At 45.9% G+C, this 23,724-nt stretch overlaps 1 protein-coding gene across 2 annotated transcripts in view; it reads left to right on the top strand.

Annotated features, from left to right (window-relative positions):
* The window catches only part of SPACA1 (sperm acrosome associated 1), a 131,718-nt gene that overhangs the window by 59,161 nt on the left and 48,833 nt on the right, over positions 1-23,724 (top strand). Inside the window, exon 2 of one of the 2 annotated variants that reach the window (XM_085217661.1) lies at positions 14,919-14,990. The exons of the other annotated variant lie outside the window; for it this stretch is intronic. Within the exon in view, the coding sequence (XP_085073787.1) occupies positions 14,919-14,990 (72 nt within the window). The remainder of the gene's footprint in view (positions 1-14,918; positions 14,991-23,724) is intronic. 2 annotated transcript variants of the gene reach the window in all.

Below are 23,724 nucleotides of genomic sequence, written 5' to 3'. Positions count from 1 at the left end.
TTCTCTACATAGAGCAGTTGACAGTTATGATGTCTCCTTCCTAGGTAATATCTATTGCATACTTCATCCCTCTTCAGTCTTTGTCATTTAGCAACTGCCTATATAACATCACTAACCTTCCCACAGGAGTCAGGACGTGCCTCACATACTTTGGTGTAACCACACCTAAGCCTGGAATTAACAAATTTGGCCTGGTTTTGATAGATTTTGCACTGGTATCATAGGTTTTCTTTGAACATTCTGACTACTTAACATATTTTTCAGATAGGGAATGATCTTAGCTGAAGAATGACTGCATTAAGAGCATCATTCTGCTAGTGCAATTATACATGGTAATTTTCTGTGTGAAGAGGTATGAGAGTGAATGAGCCCATTACTGTGAAAGAGAAAAAATATCCTGGCTTCCAATGTAACATCCCTGGCATTAATCTTTATTTGTCTCTCAACCTCTCTGTAGGTTAACATCCCCTGAGCATTCCCACTGCTTGGTCTCTTCATATTGCTGCTGCTTCACAAACTGCTCCTTCTGATAGGGCACTTTTATTATGCATAGCAGAACCTCCCTGCATAATTGCATTCTGTCTGTGCCTCTGCTCTTCTTGATTAGTGAGGAACATGGACTGGAAAGGACCGTGTAGGTCACCGAATGCAATCCTTCGCAGTTCCAGGCAATTGGGCCCTAGAATTAGAGTACCAAAGGGGCCCAGAACAGGAGCTTGTGATTTCCCATGCTTGTCTCCCAAACCCCCTCCAGCTCCTGGGAAAAGGAATTTTTAATCAAACCCACAAGCCTGTCAGTGTGGCTATAAAAAAGGCAGTGTCAGACACTATGGCAAAAATAGTGTGGAACAGCTGACCCCAGAACAGTCACCTTCAGGGTGAAGGGAAAAGAGACATACCAAACAGCAACATATGTATTAATCCTTCACAAAACACTCAGCATCAACAGTAGGTCCTCTGGGACATAGGGACTGTTGGTATCAACATACTGCAGACTCACTGCAGCTCACAAATTGTTTATCTGGTACCTGTGCTGTGGCCTTGCTGCTGACTTCAGTGAGTAAGGAAATCTAACCCCAGGAAAATAAATGGTAATGCTATAAAACCACTATTGCTCATGGTGTAGATAAACACAGTGATGTTAAAAAAAAGTCTTTTGTTTAGCTGTGATATGAAAGGTGTATTTATTACAAAATCCAAATGCCTTTCAGAACTTGGTGAGCTTTCCCAGTGCAGATGGCCTCAGAATGCAGGCACAAAGCTAACATAGGTAAAATTAGATCTTGTCCTTGGACTGAGAGCTTCCTAAATTTTCAGCTTGGCTTGTAAGAATATAAAATCTGAAGTGCAGTCACTGCTCTGGATGGACTTGGGCTGATTAATTACAAACCGTGCACAAAGCCCCTTTCCTCTGCATGCTGCCAGTAGGGGTAAAGTTGGGAAAAGCATTTCTTTGCTGACAGCTCCTGGCCTTCTACCTCCATCTGCCCAAAACTATAGAGGCTTTGGTGACTCTGTAAGCCTCTTCCTGTTGGGCCCTTGCTTTGGTGATGTTCCCCATGCTTAATGTGTATTCCTGTCCTATTTGGGGCTGTTGGGACAGGGTTTGCTTAGAGACAATGAGCGGAGTGGTAAGGCACTCATGTAAGGTGTCTGGGGTCCTGCTGCAAGCCATCCCCTGCATCTGCTCAGCTTTTTGCAGCCTCCTCCATCTGCTTTCCCCACCTTGGTGCAGAACAGGCCCTCAGGCTTGCCCTCTCCTGCACAGACATTATTCCCAGGTGTTTGTGTTCCTGGTCCTGCTGTGCCAGGTGTTTTGAGATGTCACTTCCACCAGCAGAGCAGAGCTTTACCTAAGCACTGACAAAGCCATGCATTTGCTTTGCAGTTTGTTTTTACTGCCCTCCTTGAAAGCAAATATATGCCTTAACTGTGAGTATGCGATTAAACCCCAAGTGAGGCACAGACACAAGTACTTCAGAGCGCTTACAGTGAGTTGTTTGTCTTCTGTGGTGTCTTCAGTAAACACAGCACAGTGTCTTCCGGCAATTTAATGCTTTGCTCTGCAGCATCATCCATTGCCAGTGAAAGCAACCTTTCAGGAAAACCTCTTTGTTAGAGCCTCGCTAACTCCCTGACAGCACTGAGCGACTTGTGTCACAGCCTTCTCCTGCATGCCCCAAACCTGACCTGAGCACAGCAGAGTGGTGTCTGGGGAAATGAAGAAAAAATGAGTAACACTAAATAATCACTCCCTCTATTTTCCCTTCTCATCCTCCAGCAAAGTGCTCTGACCCTCAAAGGAGGGTCATCCGACTGCATTGCGTTTCTTATCTCTGCAATTGCTGCTTCATCCTGCTACAAACCCAGGCACTAAGAGAGGCAAAAGGACTAGTTTGTAGATTGAGCATTAGTAATCTGGGAGAAGAGGAAACAAAAGTTTGGGAAACAAAGACAACTATTTCTGAGCATCTGGTCACCTCAGGAAAGGCATATCTTCCAAATTAGGAGCCATATCCTGAATTATTTGGGCTGGTAGTGATGCTTTGTGTGGTATGCCCAATCCATGAAGATTAATACAAATGTGGATCAGAAATAGTGTATTTATTTACCAGCATTTTTAATGATAATTGTTCATAATCTTGTTGGTTTCAAAGTGTTATTTCATTGGATTGATTACATTGTTCTAAGTCGGCAATATTCTAAGGTTTAACAATTGCGCCATGTCTTCACATTTTTATATCCATAATGAATTTTTGCATGCAAATAAAATACTAGTGCTTTGGATTCCAGAAACCTCTGAGGCAAACATTTTATTACATCATGAAATTAATTTTTATTGTCCTTCTGTTCTGTGAGGCAGAAACACAAAGCGATATGAGAAAAAAGAAAATCAACCAAAGCGGCCTTCTCAGCAGCTTTGCAGCCAGAATTTCCCTGTAAATCTCAGAGGCGATATGCTCTTCAGATCGATGAGCAAAACCGAGGGGGTAATGGCACGTTGTATGAACTGAGTCTACTAAAAACCTCTCTGTGGTACAGGAGTGTTAACTGCTTTGGGGCCATGTGGACTGTCCTGCTGACTTGCTCAGAATCGCGATGGAGTTTCTGCCTCATAGACTAGCAGGATGCACACACATTCGTGTCAGCTTTTGCATGGTCAGAGTGCAAACAGAGCAGATACTGCATCCCTTTTTGGCCACTGGACTGGAAGCCCTGCTGCAACTTCTGTTGTAGCCTTGTGTCCTGTCAGCTGTGGCGTAAAGACTGAATTATTGGCTTTAAAAGAAGATCATCATAGAATCATATAATGGTTTGGGTTGGAAGGAATCTTTAAGATCACCTAGTTCCAAACCCCCTGCTTTATGCAGGGACATCTCCCTCTAGATCTGGTTTTTCAATGCCCCATCCAGCCTGGCCTTGAATGCTTCTAGGGAAGAGGCATTAACAGACTCTCTGGACAACCTGTTCCAGTGCCTCGCCACCCTCACAGTAAAGAATTTCTTTCTAACGTCTAGTCTAAATCTACCCTCTTCCAGTTTAAAACCATTTCCCCTTCTCTTGTCACTACATGTCCTTAGAAAAAGTCCCTCCCCAGCTTTCCTGCAGGCCCCCTTCAGGTGCTGAAAGGCCCGTCTAAGGTCCCTTTGGAGCCTTCTCTTCCCTAGGCTGAAGAGCCCCAGTCTTTCAGCCTGTCCTCATAGGAGAATTTCTCCAGCCCTCTGATTACCTTCGTGATTCTCTTCTGGACCCACTTGTTTTGGGGGCCCCAAAACTGGATGCAGTACTTCAGGCGGGGTCTCACAAGTGCAGAGTAGAGGGGCAGAATCACCTCCCTCAACCTTCTGGTCATGCTTCTTTTGATACTTCTCATGATATGGTTGGCTTTCTGGGCTGCAATGTGCAAGTGCACATTGCTGGCTCATATTGAGTCTTTCATTAACTAACGCTCCCAAATCTTTCTCCTTAGGGCTGCTTTCTTCACCTACAGCAGGCAGATCTCCCTTCTTCCACTTTGTACCTTTGCTTTCTGCAGCTTCGATGGTGTGGCTAGAGTCCTTGCCAAGATTATTGGGTTTTCCTCCCATTTGCAAGAGGTGTCAGGTGAAAAATACATCCAGAAGCACTGGAAAAGCAGCAACAGTGCTAGGGTTTCAGGGCCACATGGAATGCTGTGGGTCTCAGGGCATGGATGGCTGTTTGGACATCCCAGTGGATACTCCTGGAGAGGTGACCTCCTGCAGCTGCAGCAGATGTGTGGCTGAGAGCTGCTGGGGTGCAAGAGGATGCTTCCAGGTGAACTGGCTTTTTATGTTGCTGCTTGCCCCTATTTATGCAGCTGCTTGCCCAGAGAGGTAAGGTAGCATCAGGATGTGGCTGGGTAGGTGAAAGTGTTTTTGTATCTGAACATCTGAGAGTGTATTTGTATCTGAACAATTAGATGACTCCGGCTACAAATGGGAGCTCTGCGCGTCCTGTGCTGTAAACACGACGATCTGTGTGTGCTCACGCATGTCCTGTCAGCATTTGTTTAATGCTTCGGTTGTGTTGGCTTCTTCCATTCCCGTTTGTGTTTTAATGCGGAGGCACTCGCTGAAGTGCATCCACTTACCGAGCATCTGGCCTCGCTGGGCTGTGCACCCAATGCATTTTAACCACATCTGACTTCTCTGTCAGCACTGAGGAAATTAACACATCCCACATCCCCTCCAACAGAAGGTCCTCCTTCCCTTGCTGATAGCATTCTGCGCATCCCACCCGGGCTGAGGGTGCCAGCACTTGCAGAGGGTGCACAGAGTTTTACAAAGCTTGCCTCTGGATGCCACCAGCTTGTAGGGTCAACTGGAGAAAAATGGGAAGCTTGTCTCTTTTCTGCAATGGACTCAGTACTTCTTGATTCAGAGCAACTTCATATGGTCACCCAAAATTAAGGATTTGGTAAGGCTTTTGATTAAGAGGAGATCTAATTGCCATGGTTATGCATTACCAGGAAAGTCACAGTGCTGAGGTAATTTGCCTTGCTGGGTTAGTATTTGGACTAGTTATATGAAGAGGGGTGGTAAAATTGAACAAACACAGGGAAAGTCCATCAGGGAGCCTTAATTAGGCCATTGTTTGCTCAGTGTGACATGCTATGTGCCACAACCTGATCTTCAGCTCTTTCTTCATGAGTTCCAATGGATCAAATAACTCAGACTTTCATCACCTTAAGCTGAGCCTATGAGTCGGAGATGCCCTGACCTTTGCACATTGAGATAGGTCAGCAACACTAGAGAAAACTCATCCATAGTCAGTGCTGTCAACAGCAACTCCCTACTACCCCAGGATGGTTCATCAGGCCTATTTCCAGATCTGTTTTTTTTTTTCTTTTTTTCCCCAAGTTGATGGCTTCCTCACAAATTGCTCTGAAGAAGGATTTGGAGCTTCTCAGCCCAGCAGTGTCACCCAGCTGGGGTGAGGACAAACTGTGGATGCTCACTGAGGGATGGGCACACATGGACTTTGAGTTGCAGCTTCATGAAGTGTGGTCCAGCTTCAAACTCATGGGTGTACCCATGCATGTAGCCTGGAAATTCTGTTCACAAGTCTTTGTGCAGATAAAATCCCTTCATATGAATATGCAAGAAAGCAATCACCAAGGGATGCTGCTGGCCAAACTCATTAAAATCTGTGAATGACTATGTAAGGAATATCCTGGCAGAGCAACTCCAGCACTCAAACTTGTTAATCCTTTCAGCACAGCCATTAGACAGGGAGAAAGTGATGGTGATTTGTTTTATTGTTTAACAGTTAGATGAACTTTGGCAATACAGCATAGACTTAAAGCCCCATCACAAACAGTTTGAAGGACTGGGCTGAAGGGCTTCAGCTAAGGGACTCCTGCTGGGAGTATGGCCTTGCTGCCCACTGGGGCAGAGAGGACATCTCACTTTCCCTGATGCTCTCTTTTGTTCTTTTATGTTGCTTGAGAGGAGCAGTCTCCTCACCCAGGGCCTCTGTCCTGTGTCTGCAATTACCTGAGAAGATTCAATGGAAAAAAAAAAAAAAGAGCTTTATCTGTTACATAGACACTATTTGAAGTGCCATTTATAGGTAGAGTGAAAGAATGGGGCCTTAATTCTCACGAAAATCCTGGTCAATCATGGGCCAAGATGGCTGCTGTGGTGCAGGAGCCTTTACAGACATGGTGCAGGAGAATCCTTGGAGGACTTTTGAGCAGACTGGCTGAGCTCTAAGCAAATGGCAGGCTCTGGGAGAAGGATTTAGATTCCCTTTTCCAGTGCCATTACTTGTCCTACGGACGCCTCCAGGAAGTGAGAACTATTCGACTGAAAAAATTTCTAGTTCACCTATATGAGGGCCTTTTCAGCATCAGTAAGAGAAATGAGGAGGATATTTTGGGTCATGTGCAAGATGAAGGAGGCTAATGAGGAGCTGTAACAGGAGAGTATACATACATGATTAACCGAGAAGAGCAAACAGACCTCCAGGTACCAGATGCTTGTGTAATGAGAATTTCATCCTTACCATATTCACAAGTGGGTCATGGAAAGTTGCTGATGGGGTCAGCTTTCAGATTGACATAACTCAATATAATTGATTCTAATGGATTTCTTAGGTCATAAAAGGTGATCTTCTTTAGGCTTTCATGCTGTGCTCCTTGGTAATATTTCTAAAACTGTAGATAAGTTAAAAAAAATGCATATGTTAAGTCCTAATACTGAGGACTTTAATGAGGCTTCTCTCTACCGTTTTTGCAAGATGATGTTGAATAAACATTCCAATTTCCTCTATTTTTCCCTAATATACACAAGTAGGAGTATACAGCACTACATCTAGAGAAGAGTATGGAAAGGCTTGGAGTTTCCAGAAAATACCTTCATTCCATATGTACATCTAAAGAAGACTTAATGTCCAAGAAGGATCTCTACTGACTTCTCAAGCTAGCCCTAACCCATGCTTTCTCTACACATTTGTGAAAAGAGCCTTTCTTAGCTGGCACGTGAGAAGAGCATGGACTCTGACTGGGTGTGTGTGTTGGCACTGGGTCAGCTGCCCTGTCTTGGGCTTCTTCAGGGATGGTGCAAGGACAGGATAAATGGCTGCAGCCATGTCTGCCATCAGCTCCTTCTCTTAGACCATCCAGGTGAGCGTGTGCTCCATGAGCGGGAAATGCTCAAGGAATAATCTTCCCTCTTCACCCAAATCTGTGTCATGGTGGCAGGAAGGAATGGAGACAGGCTATACGTGCTCTGTGGGCTCAAGCCTTGCAGCCAGAAGAATGCAGGGCTTATTTAAGCCTGCAGGCCACAGAGTATGAGCTGAGATTTTTTACTGGCTTCCCTCCACACACAGAAATTCCAGCTGTTAATCCTCTGGTGTTTTGTTTCAGGCTGTTGCCACACTTTGGAAATGGATCTGCTAAGATTTTGGATGACTTGCATGCATTCCCTATCCTAAAACTACTCATCGATGGTTAGTACTCTTTGTGGTACCTTACAGTATTTTCCCAATTATGTAGACCACTCCATTTGTTTGTCTGTACAGCCCCTATTGTTTTGATGTTATCTTGGCTTGGTGTCATTTTTCTGCATACGCTCTACCTGGTGAGATCCAAAAGTAACTTTTGTTTTTTATCTAGAAAGTTTTATCTAGAAAAAAACTTTTGTTTTTTAACTAGAAGTACAAACCAGATGATTAAAAAGATCCAATCAAATATAAAGCAAACTTGTCTCATATTTATTCACAGTTGCAATTGAAGGTCATTGATTTTGTGAGTCACCAAGCAGAAGAAAGTATCCAAGTGCATTTGGAAAGGAGTCGCAGTCATGACTGGCAAGGGAACAGCATCCTACAAGCACTAAGCATTACCTCAACACGACCAGACTCTTAGGCTTAATCAGTGTCATGCAGCAGTCCTCTCAAAGTATCAAGGGATTAGTTTAAAAGTAGCAAGATCTTTTCCAGGGAGGTTATGACATGTATTACATGTTATCTCTCTACCTGTGAAGCTGATCCACTGGTGTTGGAATAGAGAAGTAATGCTAGGAATAGTATTTGGGTCACAGACTGCACAGAAATACAGCTCTGCTTACAGCTGCCTTGGAACCAGCAGTCCTCTCCTGGTGCTGTCCTGTGGTGCTCAACACTCCCCCTGGAAGTAGCAGTGCTACCCATCTCCCCAGTCTATTCAAAAATGAACTATCCCTTGCTGTCTTGCAACCCATTTCATTCTCCTAAGTAGCCTTGCAGTAGTTCCCATATGCTTTCACCCTGTCTCAAATGTTTTTCTCCATGTCCTGCCAGAGACAGCATATCCCAGTATCCCAGTATGGCCCAGCTCCTGCCCAAGCAGGGATGCTTACAGCAGGGTGCTCAGAGCCACCTCCAGGTGGCTTCCAAAGACCTCCAAGGAGGACTCCACAGCCGCTGGGCAGCCTGTGCCACTATTCACTCATCCACACAGCACAGAAGTTCTTCAGGGTGTTCAGAGGAAACTTTCATGTGAATCTCTCTTCCCTGGACTTGCACAAACCCCTGAAAATGAGAGTATATATCTGGAGATAGACATTGTTTCTTCCTGCATTCTTTGCATAAGCTTCTAATTGATAAGTTCACTCCATTTTCTTTTAGAAAAAATGTTAAGTATTCCAAAAGTTTGATTTAAAAATAAGTAAATCAATAAAAATGCATTAAAGATGCTATATTGTTTGGAAATATCTTAAGATGCTTGCGCACTATACCTAAAATCCCTATCTGCATCTCAGCACCCCAATTTTACTCTGCCCATCATCAGGGGCTGATGGAAAATGTGTTGACTTCCAAGTAAGCATCTAATTTGAGGCCCATGCAGTGGGAGAAGCAGAGGGTAAACTAGATGCACAGGAGTGAAGGAAGGGCTGCCCTCACTGTGATGGTCTTCGGCTTTCTCACTGCAACATGAGGAGAGCTGACTGGGCTAGGGAAGAGGAGTGGTGGCTGCAAGGAGGCCTACGGCTTGAATCCCACAGCAGGAGGGACTCCAGCAGATGGTGCAGCAGGGACATGGGTGTCCCAAGCCACCAAATGACGCTTCCAATGATGCTGCCATATTGGGATGCAGCAGTCTTAGAGGGAGAGAGATCAATAAACCAGGAACAGCACTGCGATGTGCTCCCAGAGCAATCCTGGGTTATTGGATGAAAATAACAATCCCCATGGCAAAGTTACAGGCTCCTCTGTCCAGTCACAGCTCAGAAGATGATAGGCTTATGAAGTGTTTTCCTTCCAGAGCTGTGGAGGATTTGGAGAAATTAACTGTAATATGTTGATGAGAAGATTTATGAGAGAATCAAGGAGATATGAAAATGGAAGAGTCAACAATGTGAAAGCATGACACAAGATAGTGAAGTATTTTATTTCCATTGCATTCAGTATTATCACTTGGTTGTCAGGAAATAATCTGAGCAGGGAGGCTGCATAGCAGAGGTATGGAAAATAGATGTGATCATTTTCCACAGACGCAGAGAGTAACACTCTAGATATTTTATAACTTGCTCATGTTCTATGTCATTTCTTCAGACATCTGTGCATTAGAGTGACTGAGAACTGCAAATGATGTATCGTTAAGATATCCCACTATAATTAAGCTGAAATAATGCTGGATTATTCCAGCAAAATTATAGGGGGCTATTTTAACTATTAGCTCATTAAAAAGCTATGATGCAAATCTTGTTCTAAAAGAGAAGAAAAGACAAGAGTATATGAACAAAATGTCAGTGGTGCTTTGCTAAGACCAGATGGAGAGGTATAGTATACTCAATCCATCAGTCTATATATTTAATTAGAGCCAAGGCTGCATGGAGCCTGCAGTGACCTTTTATTATGTTTAGCTTTTGCAGATTGACGTGGCAATGCAGAAATACTTGGGAAAGGAATGTGATACCTACATAAAAGAGCAAACCTTAGGTGAAATTAGTTGGGGTTTGTCATGAAGCCTTGCCACGAGCTCCTCTGTAGCTGGGAGACATCATTTAAAGTGCTTTGCACTTCAGTTGGAGCCCAGAGGATTACAGAAGTCAGCACTAAAAAAATCCATGAATGAGTATTTTGGATCTGTGATGAAACCATGGATGTGCAAAGGTGTTCACAGTCTGTAAAGTCTCAGCTGGAATATGGGTACTCATCCATGTCTGATCTGCTTGGAATCACCACTGATAAAATGCTATGGAGCCAGGCTCCTTCCAGCAGTGCCCAGTGCTAGGATCAGAGGTGATGGGCACAAACTGGAGCACAGGAGATTCCCTCTGAACACCCTGAAGCACTGCTGTGCTGTACAGATGGCTGAGCACTGGCACAGGCTGTCCAGAGGTTGTGGAGTCTCCTCCTTGGAGATCTTCAGAAGCCATCTGGTTGCCCTGCTCTAAGTATTCCTTTTTGGGCAGGAGTTGGGCCAGGTGGATCCAGAGGGCCCTGTCAGCCCCAGTCATTCTGGGATTCTATGAATTCAGTCATCACTGCTGCTTCAGTCAAGGTGATTATGAAAACAGTTCACTTTGCATATATGGCCAGTTGTGCTGCTCTGCCCAAAGGGGCATCTGATCTCTGGCATCTGGCAGCAAGCAGCAGGGCAAAATAGGTGAGCAGAGGCTAAATAAGAAAAATGACTTCTTGTCCTCAAGCATTATGGCAACAAATGGTGAAGAATACATCCTTGGGGAAAGGAGAAATGAATGAGATGAATGTATAATGTCTAATAAGTACATGTCAAATCAAAGAGCATTCTCTTAGAGGATAGTGCTAGCAGCATTTGGTGAAGGCAAGAAGCAGGGAGTCAGGGGGGAATTTATTGCTGTGCAAGATTGCAAGTTATGTAAATCTTGTGACTGCTGTTGGCTTTTGAAAGGAGAAGTAATTAGTGTAAGACTTTGTTTTATCGGAAAATCACAAAGAGGTAAAATCAACAGAAAGGCAGGAATGGCAGCTCAGGCAGGCCTGAAACTCTCCAGGTCCCTTTGAGGTCTGGTGCTCAGCTCCAAGGGCTTCACTCATTTCCAAGTAAGTGAAGGAAGGTGCCGATGGGGAAGATGGGGAGGTGGGCTGGGAGAGGAGCTGGAGCTGTATGCCAGTATTTCTTCCCCCCTCTGCTCTCCTCACAGCTCAGCCCAAGAGCAGTGATGCTGGGGACAGTGAGGATGGGGGACCACTGAGTATTACCTGAAGGACTCAGGGCCAGAGGTGTATCCCAGCGTTTGGCTCTAGGAGTTTTCTTTGTTTATATCATTTGATTAAAGAGCAAGAATTGGGCACATGCCCCAGAAAGCCAGCAGAAAGCATTAGTGTGCACACTGAATACACAAGAGACTGGAAATGGTGCACAAAGCGAGGTTGGTTTGAAAGCAAACCATCGCATCCCAAAAGTGGAGAAAGTAGTGAGGGAGCAATGCGGGGGAGCTGAGGACTGCAAAGTGCTCTGGAGGACGGCTGTGGGCCCTTCAGTGGGGAGCTGCTCTGTGCGTATGTTGGGGCACCTCAGGACGGCTGGTGGCAGCGGCACCCCGCGCATCGGGAGCCACTGGGTGGCGTGGCGACACTTCGGTAGGCGCCGAGCCGGCTGGTGGAAAAACACAAGCAGAAATGGATGGAGATAATTTACGGGGCCTTTCTTCCGAGCAGAGAGAGAGCAGGTGAAACCAGATTAGGGAAGTGGTTATATGCCATGCCTCCTTTAACAAATAAAAGTCATAATGATCAAGTATCCAGGAGTAAAGTTCAGAGGCTGTAAAAGCAATCAGCTAATGATAAATCATGGCACGGCCTCGCCTTTGCTGGGCAGGGTGCAGAGAGGGGATGGCCACAGGTCCCCTGCGCTAACAGCTGCCTCTCCTGGTGTGTCCTCAACCATTGGGAGTCCCTCTGGTCCATGTCCCGTTCTGCTGGATAGCAGTCATGCTGTGGGCACAGTAGTTTGGGTTGGGGGCTGGCTGGGACTGAGAGTCTCACAGACACAGATCTGCTCTGGTTTCCAAAGCTGTCCATTGGTACAGGGACAGCATCACCTGTCCCACAAGGATGGACACAGCTGGCTCACCCACAGCTAGCCCACACTGCAGGAAGCAGCAGGGAGATGTCAGCAAAAGACAAGAGCCAGAAAGGTTTTATCTTGGCACCCTCTGGACATGTCACATTTTCCTCCCTGGTCTGGCTTGTCCCTGCCTGATGTATAACCCCTGTTGTGTTTCACAGGCTTGTTTTTCCTCTGATTGCTTAATGTGATTAGGAAAATATTTGTAATGTCTTCATCTCAGTAGTGCTCGCTGCCTGCAGCTCTCCCTGAAGGATAGCCAGCTCACAAAGCACCCTGCAGCTGGGCCTGCCCACCCTGCAGCAGGAGCCACTTGGAGAAATTTCTCATCCCCTGGCAGGACAAAGCCCTGGAGCAGTAGAGATGAGGAGAGACTGCCCTGATGTGACCAGTGCCCTGATAAATGTTCTCATCTCTTTTTATCAACTGTCAGTACAAATGAACAGGCAGCTTGCTTTGAGGATGTTTCTTTTATATGACACGGGGGTTGGGACACAAAAGAGTAGTGCTAGGATAAATGATACTGTTTCCAGCTAATTCAAATAAAAATTTATTCCAAATGCAGCTTCATTGCTACGAATGCCCTTTAGCATTTCTGAGAGCTCCCATGATTGTTACAAGCCACTAACATACCTTCATGGTGTCCAGGCATCAGGAGAACCTCAGAAGTAGCAAGAGGTGGGAAGTGGAGCCAGCAACTGGGGCCATTTGCTCATGTGTCAGCCACCTTCCATCCTCTACCTTCATTCTGTTGCATGACGTGTAATCAATGGGTAGCTCTGCTCTCAGTCACCAGCCATTCACTGCTCACTGCTGGCCACCAAGTCTCTGTCCCATGTGTGCAGCCAGTGCAAGGGTAAGGAGAGGAGCCAGGAGAGCAGAAGGGGGGAAGAAGGGAATGGGCAGGTAGAGAAGGATGGTGATCACCTGGAAGCACACCCACTCTTCTCAAGTTCCTTCTGAACATGAGGAAGCACTGCTGTGCTGTGCAGAAGCTGTCTGGACATGGCCCTGGGCACCCTGTTGTGGGTGTTCCTGCTTAGTCAGAGGTGGGTCCAGATTTGACCCAGAGGTCCCTGCCCACCTCATACTGGGATCCTGTGATTCTGCTGAAGGAACTGTTTTGAACGCAGCCTGATGGAAATGAGGAAAGTGGAGGTGAAGACTGTGAAGGGTCTGAAGGCAAGCCATGTGAGAAGTGGCTGAGGTTTGCTCCGCCCAGAGCAGAGGAGCTGAGGGGAGCCCTCATGGCGGCTGCAGCTCCTCACAGGGAGTGGAGGGGCAGCGCTGAGCTCTGCTCTCTGTGACAGCAACAGGGCCTGAGGGAACGGCATGGGGCTGTGTCAGGGGAGGAGCAGTCGGGGGTTAGGGAAAGGGTCTGCACCAGAGCATGGTCAGGCCCTGGAACAGGCAGCCCAGAGCATTGGGCATGGCCCTGAACTGCTGGAGTTCAAAGAGCATTTGGACAATGCTCTCAGACACAGAGTTTGAATTTTGAGTGGTACTCTGTGGAGCCGGGACTTGGACTTGGTGATCTTTATGGGTCCCTTCTGCCCTGCAGCAAAACCATGGAAGTAATAGCACAAGTTTTCTGCCTGGCCTTGGAGCAGTCCTTCCTGCTTCCAGTGTGTCTTCTGTCAAGGGGTGATTGTTGCTCCCAGGAGCTGAAATTCTCAGTGCTTGTGAGTGGTTTGAGCGCCATGAGAGGATGGGGCTTTGCAATTAAGGGGTTTTGGTGGAAGCTGACACTGCAGTCACTTTTCACAGTGAAGTGTTGCAAAGGGCTGCATGACCAGCTGGTCTCTGCCCTTCCGGAGCAGTGGGCTAATGTGCCTGCAGTGATAGAAGAGCAACACTTCAGCCACAACAGGGAAATCCAACACCTCTGGGAAGGAGGTTATGAGGGCATCTGTACTGCAGCACTCTTTCCTTGGAGGCACAAAGGTCTTCCCCATCCTGCTGGTGGGAAACTGAGGCAGAGAACAAAACTGAATCAGTTCTCACCCATTGCAGAGGAAGCCCATGGTTGAATAGAGACTGGGGCAACCCTGCCATCCCAGTGTCTCCGTACTCCTGAGCATGTAGCTGAGCAACCCTCCAGCATGCTGCTGAGGTGACAGTGCTGCATGCCCTGCAGGCAGCAGAAGGAGATCATTACTTCTGGCTTTTCTTCTTGTTTCCTTCCAGGATAATAGATCCCTCCCCTCACCAATTTCATCTTTTTTGCCTGAGATCGGGTAGTCCAGGACATTCTGTCCTTAAAGACAAAAAGGAAAAATGAGCAGAAATAATACTATAAATCAGAGAATATTACACTTAATGAGGAGGACTGCCTGCTTTGCCTCCCTCTACACTGACCAAGAAAGTGCTGATAAAGCCGGGTAGATATGCAACTGGATGCTGGTGCCTGAATGCATTAGTCAATTTTAATCTTTTTATTTTGCAATAATTACAGCATCAACTGTGCCCTTTCTGTCTGAAAGTTTATGATGCTTGGAAGTACCTGTGTGAGAAAAATGTCTTTTATTGATGTATTTCCACAAGATGCTTTTGCAGGGCGTTGCTCATGGCCCTAGAGCACCAGGAAGCAATGTCCCTGCTCACTGTCATCCCCAGGTCTGTGCAAGGCCACAGATGTCCCTCCCAGGCTGCAGGAAAACCAGTCTGTGATGTTCTATGATGCACAACCAGCACTTCACAGGTCCAGGTCAGCTCCATCCCTCTCGTACCCACTTTGCTGGACACAGATGTGTCCCGTGGTTGGCCTTCCCTCTTCTCCTTTTGGATTACAAGTGGTTTTAATGTATTTATACCTGCATTTTGCCTAGGAGTAAAAGCACTTTTGTTTATTCAGGAGAAAAGCAGAGTCCTGAACCCGAAGAGAATCACCAAATTCACTGTACTGTGCCCGGATGGTGCCTGGCAGGTGAGCCCACCAACAATATGTTCATTTAATTGCAGCATTTCTCAATTTCATACCAATAAAAGCCTGCTCATGTGTAAACTTCCTAAACAAAGGAGGCTGCCAATGGGCCTGACAACGTTTCCTTGGTAACATTTCTTAGCTTTTACCCCAGTGATTGATATCCAAGGATAGCCATTTGCTTTCTTCAGCGGAGCAGAATAGGGCTCAATGATTCCCTTCCTGGCTCCTGGAAGCCAAGAGGAGAAGCAGTCCATTATAGTTTTTGTGGTTTTACTCATTATTTATGGGGAGAAAAAAAAAAAAAAAAAAAAAAGTAATGGAAAAGAAAAAAGCACTGGAGAAGAAAAAACAAACAACAACCCAAGAAAAACAGCAGGCCAATTGCACTTGGCACCTGGTCCAAAAAAACCTTCAGCTGATCGAAATACTCTTTCACTTTGAAGGGCTTCAGCTCAGACTGCTGATGTGTGCATAGGGCTGGCTGCAGCCTGACAACATTTCTCTGCCATGCCCTTTTTTTTGCTGGATTAAAACAGGGTTTTAAGGTGCTGTTTCTCTGCTTGCTTTGGCATGTGCCCTCAGTGCCACCTACCTTGGAAAACAAAACCAGCCAAGGGCTGGCTGTGCTCTGGAGTACTGGCAAGATCTCCAAAATTAACACTAGTGAGGAAAATGGTGCCTGCAAGTCCAACCAGAGCTCACCCAGAAGCAGCTGTGGCTGTATGAAAGGAGCACCTTCCACAGGTGAAAATATTTATGACACGTTTGAATGAGTCCAACCCCAGGGATCTGGCAAAGGAACCAGATTCCTTTGGCCCCACTTGCTTCCTGGTGGCTGTGCCCCACAGGCAGTCCTGTTTGAGGGAAGATGTCATATTGGCTTCATGCTGATTGTCATGTCCTCCCTGGGCTTCTCTTCCTTGGAAAAGGTTTTTCTTCCTGTCTTGCCCATTTTCAGAGTTTGAGGTGAAAGCAATTGAAGTTCTGCTCCCCAAATTTAGGGGCTGCAAGTCTCAGTAGGGGAGCAGAAATGTGGGAGGAAATGTGATGTGATTGCTCCTGCACCTCAGAAATCATTGTAGCCAGGCAAAAAGAGACAAACTCATAAAAGAACACATCTGTTTTTCAGATGGTTGGACACCTGAGAGTTTCATCCTTTCTTTCTCTCCCTTTTCCTGCAATTTATTATTCATATTAAGTTCTTTATTATGAGAGTGGTGAGGTGCTAGAATAAGCTGCCCAGAGAGGTTGTGGACATCCCTGGAGGTGTTCAAGGCCGGGTTGGATGAGGCCCTGGGCAGCCTGGCCTAGTATTAAATGGGGAGGTTGGCAGCCCTGCCTGCAGTGGGGCAGTTGAAGCTTGATGATCCTTGAGGTCCCTTCCAACCCGGGCCATTCCATGATTCTATGATTCTATGATCCCAGTTTTGGCTTCTCCCAAGCCTCTCCAATCAAAGGTCCCTTTTTCATCCTAACTCCATCACAGTCCTTTCCCATCTTCTCCTCAACTGTGCTGCAGGATCCCTCTCCTCAGCAGCCCGCAAGTGCCACCAATGACCCCAGAACAGAAACCAAGGTGGCTGTGGCAGCTGATGAATGTAACCCCAGCCTAACCCCAGCCTGGACATGGGTCCTCGTGGAAGAAGTGGCCCTGGTGGCTGAGGTGGCTAAGGACAAGCAGAGAGATCACAGCACATCACATTCCTGTCAGGAGAGGGGTGAAATCGATGAACACACAACAAATCAATGCTTTTGGGTTGAGTTCTTTTTTCTTTCCCTTTTGAAAGGCAATCTTTTCCATTAGGATGTTGGCTTCTGCTCCATTTATAGTTCATAGTTAACCATCCGTGCTAGGTGATACCCAAGGCCTAAGGAAAAGCAAAATTAAGCAAACATGGACTGTAATTGATCCAGTAAGTCATATAATCATAAGATACAAGTGGGAGATTTTATTTTTGTAAGCTGAGTACCATATTTTCCGAAGTCTGAGATACAGTCACACACTACAGAAGCATTATATTGCTTGTAAAATTACCCAGTCCTTTTTATAAGCCAGCACCAGTACAGCCTGTCCCAAATAACTCTTTTTAAGATGCACTCCATGGTTGTACTGCGCACATAATTATTCCTCTTAGTTTTTCCCTGAGATTTGTTTCACTCAGTGCCTCCCCGTTTCCAGATTGCCTGTACCTGTGGGCATAAATATAGTGTGTCAGTCCTCTGAAGGCACCTCCACCTCCCAGCCTCTGCACCCCTGTTGCTGTCTCTGTGTCCTAAATAAAGACATTTTGGTGGAAGGGTTTGGCAGGAGAAAGGAGAGGGGAGGAAAGAGAAGGAGATTTTCTAGGAGTTTCTCCAGCCAAGCAGTTCTCAGAAAAGCCCCCTTTTTTCCCCTCCTGACCCCAGACACCTGCGTTGGCAAGGAGGTTGGACTCAGTGATCTCTAGAGGTCCTTTCCAACCCCTTCAATTCTGTAACTTTATGAATTACAACCACTGGAACAACAAAGCCAGCAGCATTCTTCTCTGCCTGCCAATCATCCCTTCTGACATGGAGTAAAAGATACACAGCCAAATGCAAAGACATGAATTGTTGCAGCTACATCACTTGTCACAGCCATTATCTCTCCACTTAGAGCACCAAACTGAAACTTTTCCCACATGGCACGGAAACAGGTTGTCTTATTGAAAGCCTTCAGACTGCAGATCCCAGCAAATATTATTGTGTTGGTATGTCCACACTTCATGGCTTTACCTGTGCTCAAGTGGATGAGGAGTATCAAAGAAAAATCAGCTTCTGGGAGCAGGTAGCAACTTGGAAGATATTCAGGATCACTGGTGCTGCGTGGTTTCATCTGAACCCTGCTAAAGCACATGTGGTTGATGAGGTACTGTGGTGTGAAGGTGTGTACATCCACCCTCCAGAGAAGGAAACTCAGTCTTCAGTGTCCTAGACCTAAACGTTGCACAGCAGAGAAAGACCTGGAAGAAGGGCGATGTCCCAGAAAGGAGATTCCTTGTGCTTGGATAACAGTCTGAGGTTTTGCTGATCTGGAAGACGGGACTTTCTAGCTGAAGGAAGTCAGCCTGACTGTTCGGGACACATGTTCCTATCCCTGTCTGAGCTGGTGAAACAAGCACACTGTATGTCACAGCCTTTTTTGCAGCACTGTTTTTCTCCAAACAATGGAAATCAGAAGCTGCTAAGTTGCTGATATGATAAGGGGAGCAGAGGAGAGGCGAGATCAGAAGTACCCTTGTTGCTGCCTTCCTGGCTGTAGGCATACTTTCTGTGTTACTCTAAAAGCCAAGGCAGGGCTCAGGTGCCCTAAAAAGCTGTGTTAGCTTTGTTATACCCTTGCCCTTTCTACCTGGATGCATATGGCACGTAACTAGGGAAACTGAGCATGCTGCAGATGCCTTGGTGAGAAATGTCTCTGCCGAGAGATGGTTCAGACACAGGACATCTATTCTGCAAGAAATCCTGACATTTCCAGAAGTTTGGTCTGGCAGGAAAAAAATGAGTAATTTCCCTTCCCCCCCAAAAAAAGGAAAATCTGCAGGGAGGCAGAGAAAGAACGTCTGGGAGAAATCAAACCATTCCTATTCTTTATTTCCCCTGGTGCAGAACAGAGGAACAGCTGCCTCTGTCTCCTGAGGATGCCCCAGTCAGGAGCTGAACAGCCCCCAGTCCCAGCGAGCTCCTGTGGCTCTTGGCTCCATCGTAGATCCAAGCCCCAGCTGAGGCCAGGGATGAGGTCCTCATCCCAGCATCACCGCTGTGCGCAGCCTGTGTTGGTTTTATTGCTCTCTCAGATTTTGAACAAAGGTTGGTTTTGATGGAAAATTTCTCACTTGCCTTTCTTAATGTATTTGCATGGCATGCTGTCATACCCAGGTCTGCTCCTTTAGAGAAATAGTATTATTCATCTGAAGGGAGGGAAAAAATGTCAACGCAAATCATCACAGGTTGGGGTAGAAACACTGAGCCTCACTCCTCAACCATGATGACAGCACTGTTGGAGACTGAAAGAGATTGTGCCGGAATAGTGGAAGAAACAACCTGTTAGGATGACTGGCTCACTGCTCAGACCGAAATGGCAACGTTTGAACACAAAATACGCTCGAAGGTGATTAAGCTGGGGAACTGAAATGATACGTGAAACCAATTCTCATTAATATCAGACTAAAACGCATAGCCTTGTACAAGGAAGAGAAATCTCCACGCTCCCAGTAATGGAGATCAGTGCCTTAATGATCATTACATGACTAAAACTATACACTAATACCACAGTGGGTCACAGGGGTCAGAGCAAATGCTTCTTTCTTTGTATTACACGCTTTTATGTCTTCATTTACTCCACCAATTCTCTCATTATTTCCTCCTCATCTGCTATTCACAAGTGTAATTTCTGTGGCCAGTGCTCCCTCCTCTCACCAAGATGCAATCAATGCCCAACATCTGCCTCCTGCAAGGACTCGTGTGCAGTGAGATGTGTCCAGCAAGCTGCTCCAGGCCTTGTTCACTGGCCCAGCGAGGAGACAGGGATGTGACGTTCAGAGCCGAGGCTTCCACCTGTGTTAATAAGCCACTGATGAGGAAAATGACAGCACAAATTAACTGAGCCTGCTTGTGAAAAAGAGCACTCATGGGTGGGCGGGATGGAGCTGTGGGCTTGGCTGGGGCACAAGGCTGAAAACAGGTGGAGGAGCTCAGCCTCCCCCAGTGCTCTTCTAATGTTTGCATTACAGTAAATGGACATTTCTTGGCATTTACCCCAATCATATAACCATGGAATCATTAATGTTGGAAAAGACTTCTAAGGTCACCTAGTCCAACCCCAACCCATCACCACTGTGCCCACTAACCATGTCCCTCCATGCCTCAACTCCATGGTTCTTGAACACCTCCAGGGACAGTTACTCCACCAACTCCCTGGGCAGCCTGTTCCAGTGAAGCAAAACCAAACCTTTCCCTCTTCTTCCTCCAGAATAAAATCAAAATCTGATTATCAGATATTAGCCCTTCCAGACCTGGTACATGAGCAGCAAACCCTGCCTGTCCCCTCTCAGTGCATGCACACATCGAGGCAGAACAGCTGTTTTCACAGCACTATCTTCAGCCTTGGATGGGCAATAGCCAGGGGATAAGAGCTTACTCCTTTTTCACTGTGCTGAATAGTTTGGGCTTGTCGTGTAGCAGTGTTGCCATACAAAACATTGACCTCCCATCAATTTTAAACATACTGTTGTCTGGGTTAGGATAGGAAACAACTATGTTTTTCCTTCTTTTTGTTTGGTTTATTTTTGTTCTCTTCCTTTTATTTCCTGATTCAATACTGTCTGCCTTCCCCTGTTCTTTACTAGCTGGCATTTCCTACTCCTGGGCTGTCTGCAAAGGAAGGCTATCTAACTCTGAAATTTAATAAAAGCCTCTTAAGTGATTTGGGAGTGTGTAGGAGAGAGAGATCTTTAAAAGCAAACATTACTGCTGGGGTGTACATGTAGCTTAATAGGATTTTCTTTGTGAATCTGAGCTCTTAATAAGACAATTCGAGATTAAGAAAGAATGGAGAGATTTTATTTATTTAGGTATCCATCTAAACATGCTTTTGTTCCTTTCAGGGAAAAGAGTGTCAAAAGATAGCCTGCATCCTAATAATGTTAAGTTGGGATTGTACTTTTTTCATCAGTTCACTGTAAAACATAATTTCCCCATTCTCTGTGCTGTTTTGTCTGTAATTTTGCTTTTCCCTTTACCCAGTCTCTCCTTTGAATCTCTTTCATCCCTCTCCAGTTTCTTTTTTTTAATCCTCTAAGATCAGGCTGCTTCTTTCTGGATGGCTGAGAGGAGTGTGAAAATGACTCTCACCAGACTTACTCACTGCTTCCTCTGTGTTTGCCCTGGATCACTGGGACAGACCAAAGCTCTGCAGATGAAAAGATGCCCACAAGCTACTCTGAGTGAGCTCCTATTCAGGATCTTACTGTGCAGTGTATGTTTTTCCTGAAACAGGATGCACCAACCCAGCAGCCCCTGTAAAAGATAAGCAATTTAATTATAGCCAAGAGATAAAAGCAGAAATGGCTTTCACAAAAACTCTGACGATTGTATCTGAAGTCATGTGAAAGGACACCCACTGAGGAAAAAGGAACTCGGCACTGATAGCGTAAGAAACTACTGCATGAAATATCTTTTCCTAGGGTTTTTTTCCAAAATAAAATACCTGGGAGCTCGTATCAAAGGGGCTCTCAGCTCTGTGTGGCACGAGTTTCTTCCCCTTCTTAGGCTCTCCATGGCACCCAGGCCTGATCATGTTCTGATGTAGTGCAAATGAAGTGTAAGAGAATAGAGAAAATGCCATTACTTTACAATTACTGAAGCATGTCAAAAATATTATGGCAAATGAAACAGAGTGTGAAAACTCCAGGAGGCAATGGAGAATAGAAGAAATAATTGACTGCAGTCACTCTGAGGAAGGAGGATAGAGTACCATCAAGGGACACAAAATAGAGGTGGCTTGTCAGTGGTGGTCCAAAAAGAAGTTGGGGAAAAGCTAAACTCTGGATAGACAGTGCCGTGGAGAGAAACATGGTGAGATGGAATGGTCTGCCCAGAGAAGCCATGATGACTCCATTCTTGAAGGTTTTTAAGGCCTGGTTGGATGGAGCCTAATCTGGTGGGTGGCAGCCCTGCCCATGGCAGGGGATTGGAGCTCAATGGTCTTTGAGGTCTCTTCCAACCTGAGCTGTCCTATGATTCCATAGGAATCACAACACCCAGTAAAGGACTGAGGCCAGCGAGAGCTGTTGTGCTGACAGGCACTGTGCATCACCCTGGACACGTGGTAATGCTGTGGGAGGAAAGGGGAAGACAAAGTCACTTATGAGCAAATCTGTCACCGTGCAGCTTTTCTGACCACAATTTGTCTATCTGCCTCCCTCTCGAGAAGGAAAGAGCTCACTTCCCTGCCTGCCTCCTCCTTCGGTGCTATGGCATCCCTAATGCAATTAACTCACTGGCCTCCATTTTTCACATTTTGGATGCTAGCGAAGTCAAGTTGCCTTGACTTCAGTAAAACCGTTTGAAGTAGTGAGAATGACCAAAATGAAAAAGTTCACCAGCAATTTGCAGCAGTTGCTCACATTTCAACTCAGGACTGAGCAGGTTTTTGATCCAAAAAGATACAGACAGTCTATATACAGGACTGTTGCATTCTCCTAACGCAAGGAATGATTCATTCCAGTCGTGACTGAAAAGCTTAGGGCTTGCCTGCAATTGGAAATTTACCAAAAGAGTTATTCTGGAATAATTCTTGGGGTAGCAGCTCTTGTTTTGGGATGAAATTGCCCACACAGCATTTGGTAAGAGTGGGGTTATTCTGGAAGGGCTGCTCTGGAGCATTTGCAAGCGTAGACTTCCTAACCCCAGAAGCTGCCTGGCTGTGGGGTTTGCAATGAGGAAAGGTATCTGAAAGGTATTTGTTTTGGTGCCTGAGCATAACAGTAGAACAGATCTGCAGCTGCATTTTGGAGAGATCCATAAAAATAAATGGGTGGAAACAACGTAGAGAATTATTAGCACCAAGTCTCTTAGCCAAGCCAGTGCCCTCATGGCACAGTGGAACTTATTTTATCACCTAATTTGCAACTTAAGTTTTCCATCAGGGACTGTCTGGGACATAAGGATACACTGCTATAGTTCAGACATATTTCTTTCTGGTTTCATATTAGATCTGCTAGTAGAGAGGACTAAAATATTAGGACTGATTTTGGCTCTTGCTACTTCTCAGCACTGTCATTTCACCACCTGCCCCCAAACTGACACAGTGCAGCACCAGAATGCTGCTGTACAAGCAAGAAAGCTGTGGAGCCCCTAAGCTGCTTTGGTTCCCATTTTTCCCCCCTTGGCGCTTGCTGGAAGACCAAGTCTCCAACCTAGCAGGGCCTGCCTATCTTGCAGGTCACTCACTGTGACACCAGATTCCTTCAGGTGAGGTGAAGAGCGCAGGCATGAAGTGCTGCACTGGAAAACACCTTTCCCCATATTTGTGGGTACTCCCTGTCGTGCTGAGAGCCCAGTGGGGCCCCACAAGGCTCACGGTGTCACATACACCAACATATGAGACATAAAGTTGAGAGGGAAGCAATTTTGGCAAAGGATGTTCGAATTCTTTGGGTCAGAAATACGTGCGTGCATATAGCAGTACGTTTTAGTTTTGCTAATACCTGAAGATCTGCTGCTGGACGCTGCTGTTGAGAGGGCTCTTGCCCCTGGGGAGGACAAGCCATAAGCACAGCAAATGCAGTGAGTCTCAGCATTCAGCACTCCTGATATTCCTAATTTAAAAAACAACAAGAAACAAGACAAAACAAAGTTTTTATGTCCTCAGGGAACACAAAGAAAACACCAGCAGGCACAGTTCTTTCTTTTTTCCAGCCCTTTGCAGCTACCTTTAAAAGCCAGCTGTTGGCAATGCCATGGCCAGATCCAGCCTCCAGCACCATCTCCTTACATTGGGTGCGAGCACCAGAACAGGGTCCGGCTGGGGGAGGAATCAGAAAGAAATAAACCACTTTACTACCTGGGTGATAGCCTTTATTGTTGGGTTCTTAAAATATCCCTGTGGCCTAACATATGCCATGAAGGCAGTTTAAGCTCTTAATGGATAAATAAACATAAGCAGCAACGCACAGGCAGGCTTTAAGACCATCCACAAACAGTTCATTTGCAG

The sequence above is a fragment of the Meleagris gallopavo genome, chromosome 2, assembly GCF_905368555.1.
Source record: "Meleagris gallopavo chromosome 2, MGAL_WU_HG_1.1, whole genome shotgun sequence".
NCBI lineage: Eukaryota > Metazoa > Chordata > Aves > Galliformes > Phasianidae > Meleagris > Meleagris gallopavo.
The sequence above is the reverse complement of the archived record's forward strand: the minus strand, read 5'-3'. Positions and strand labels throughout refer to the sequence as shown.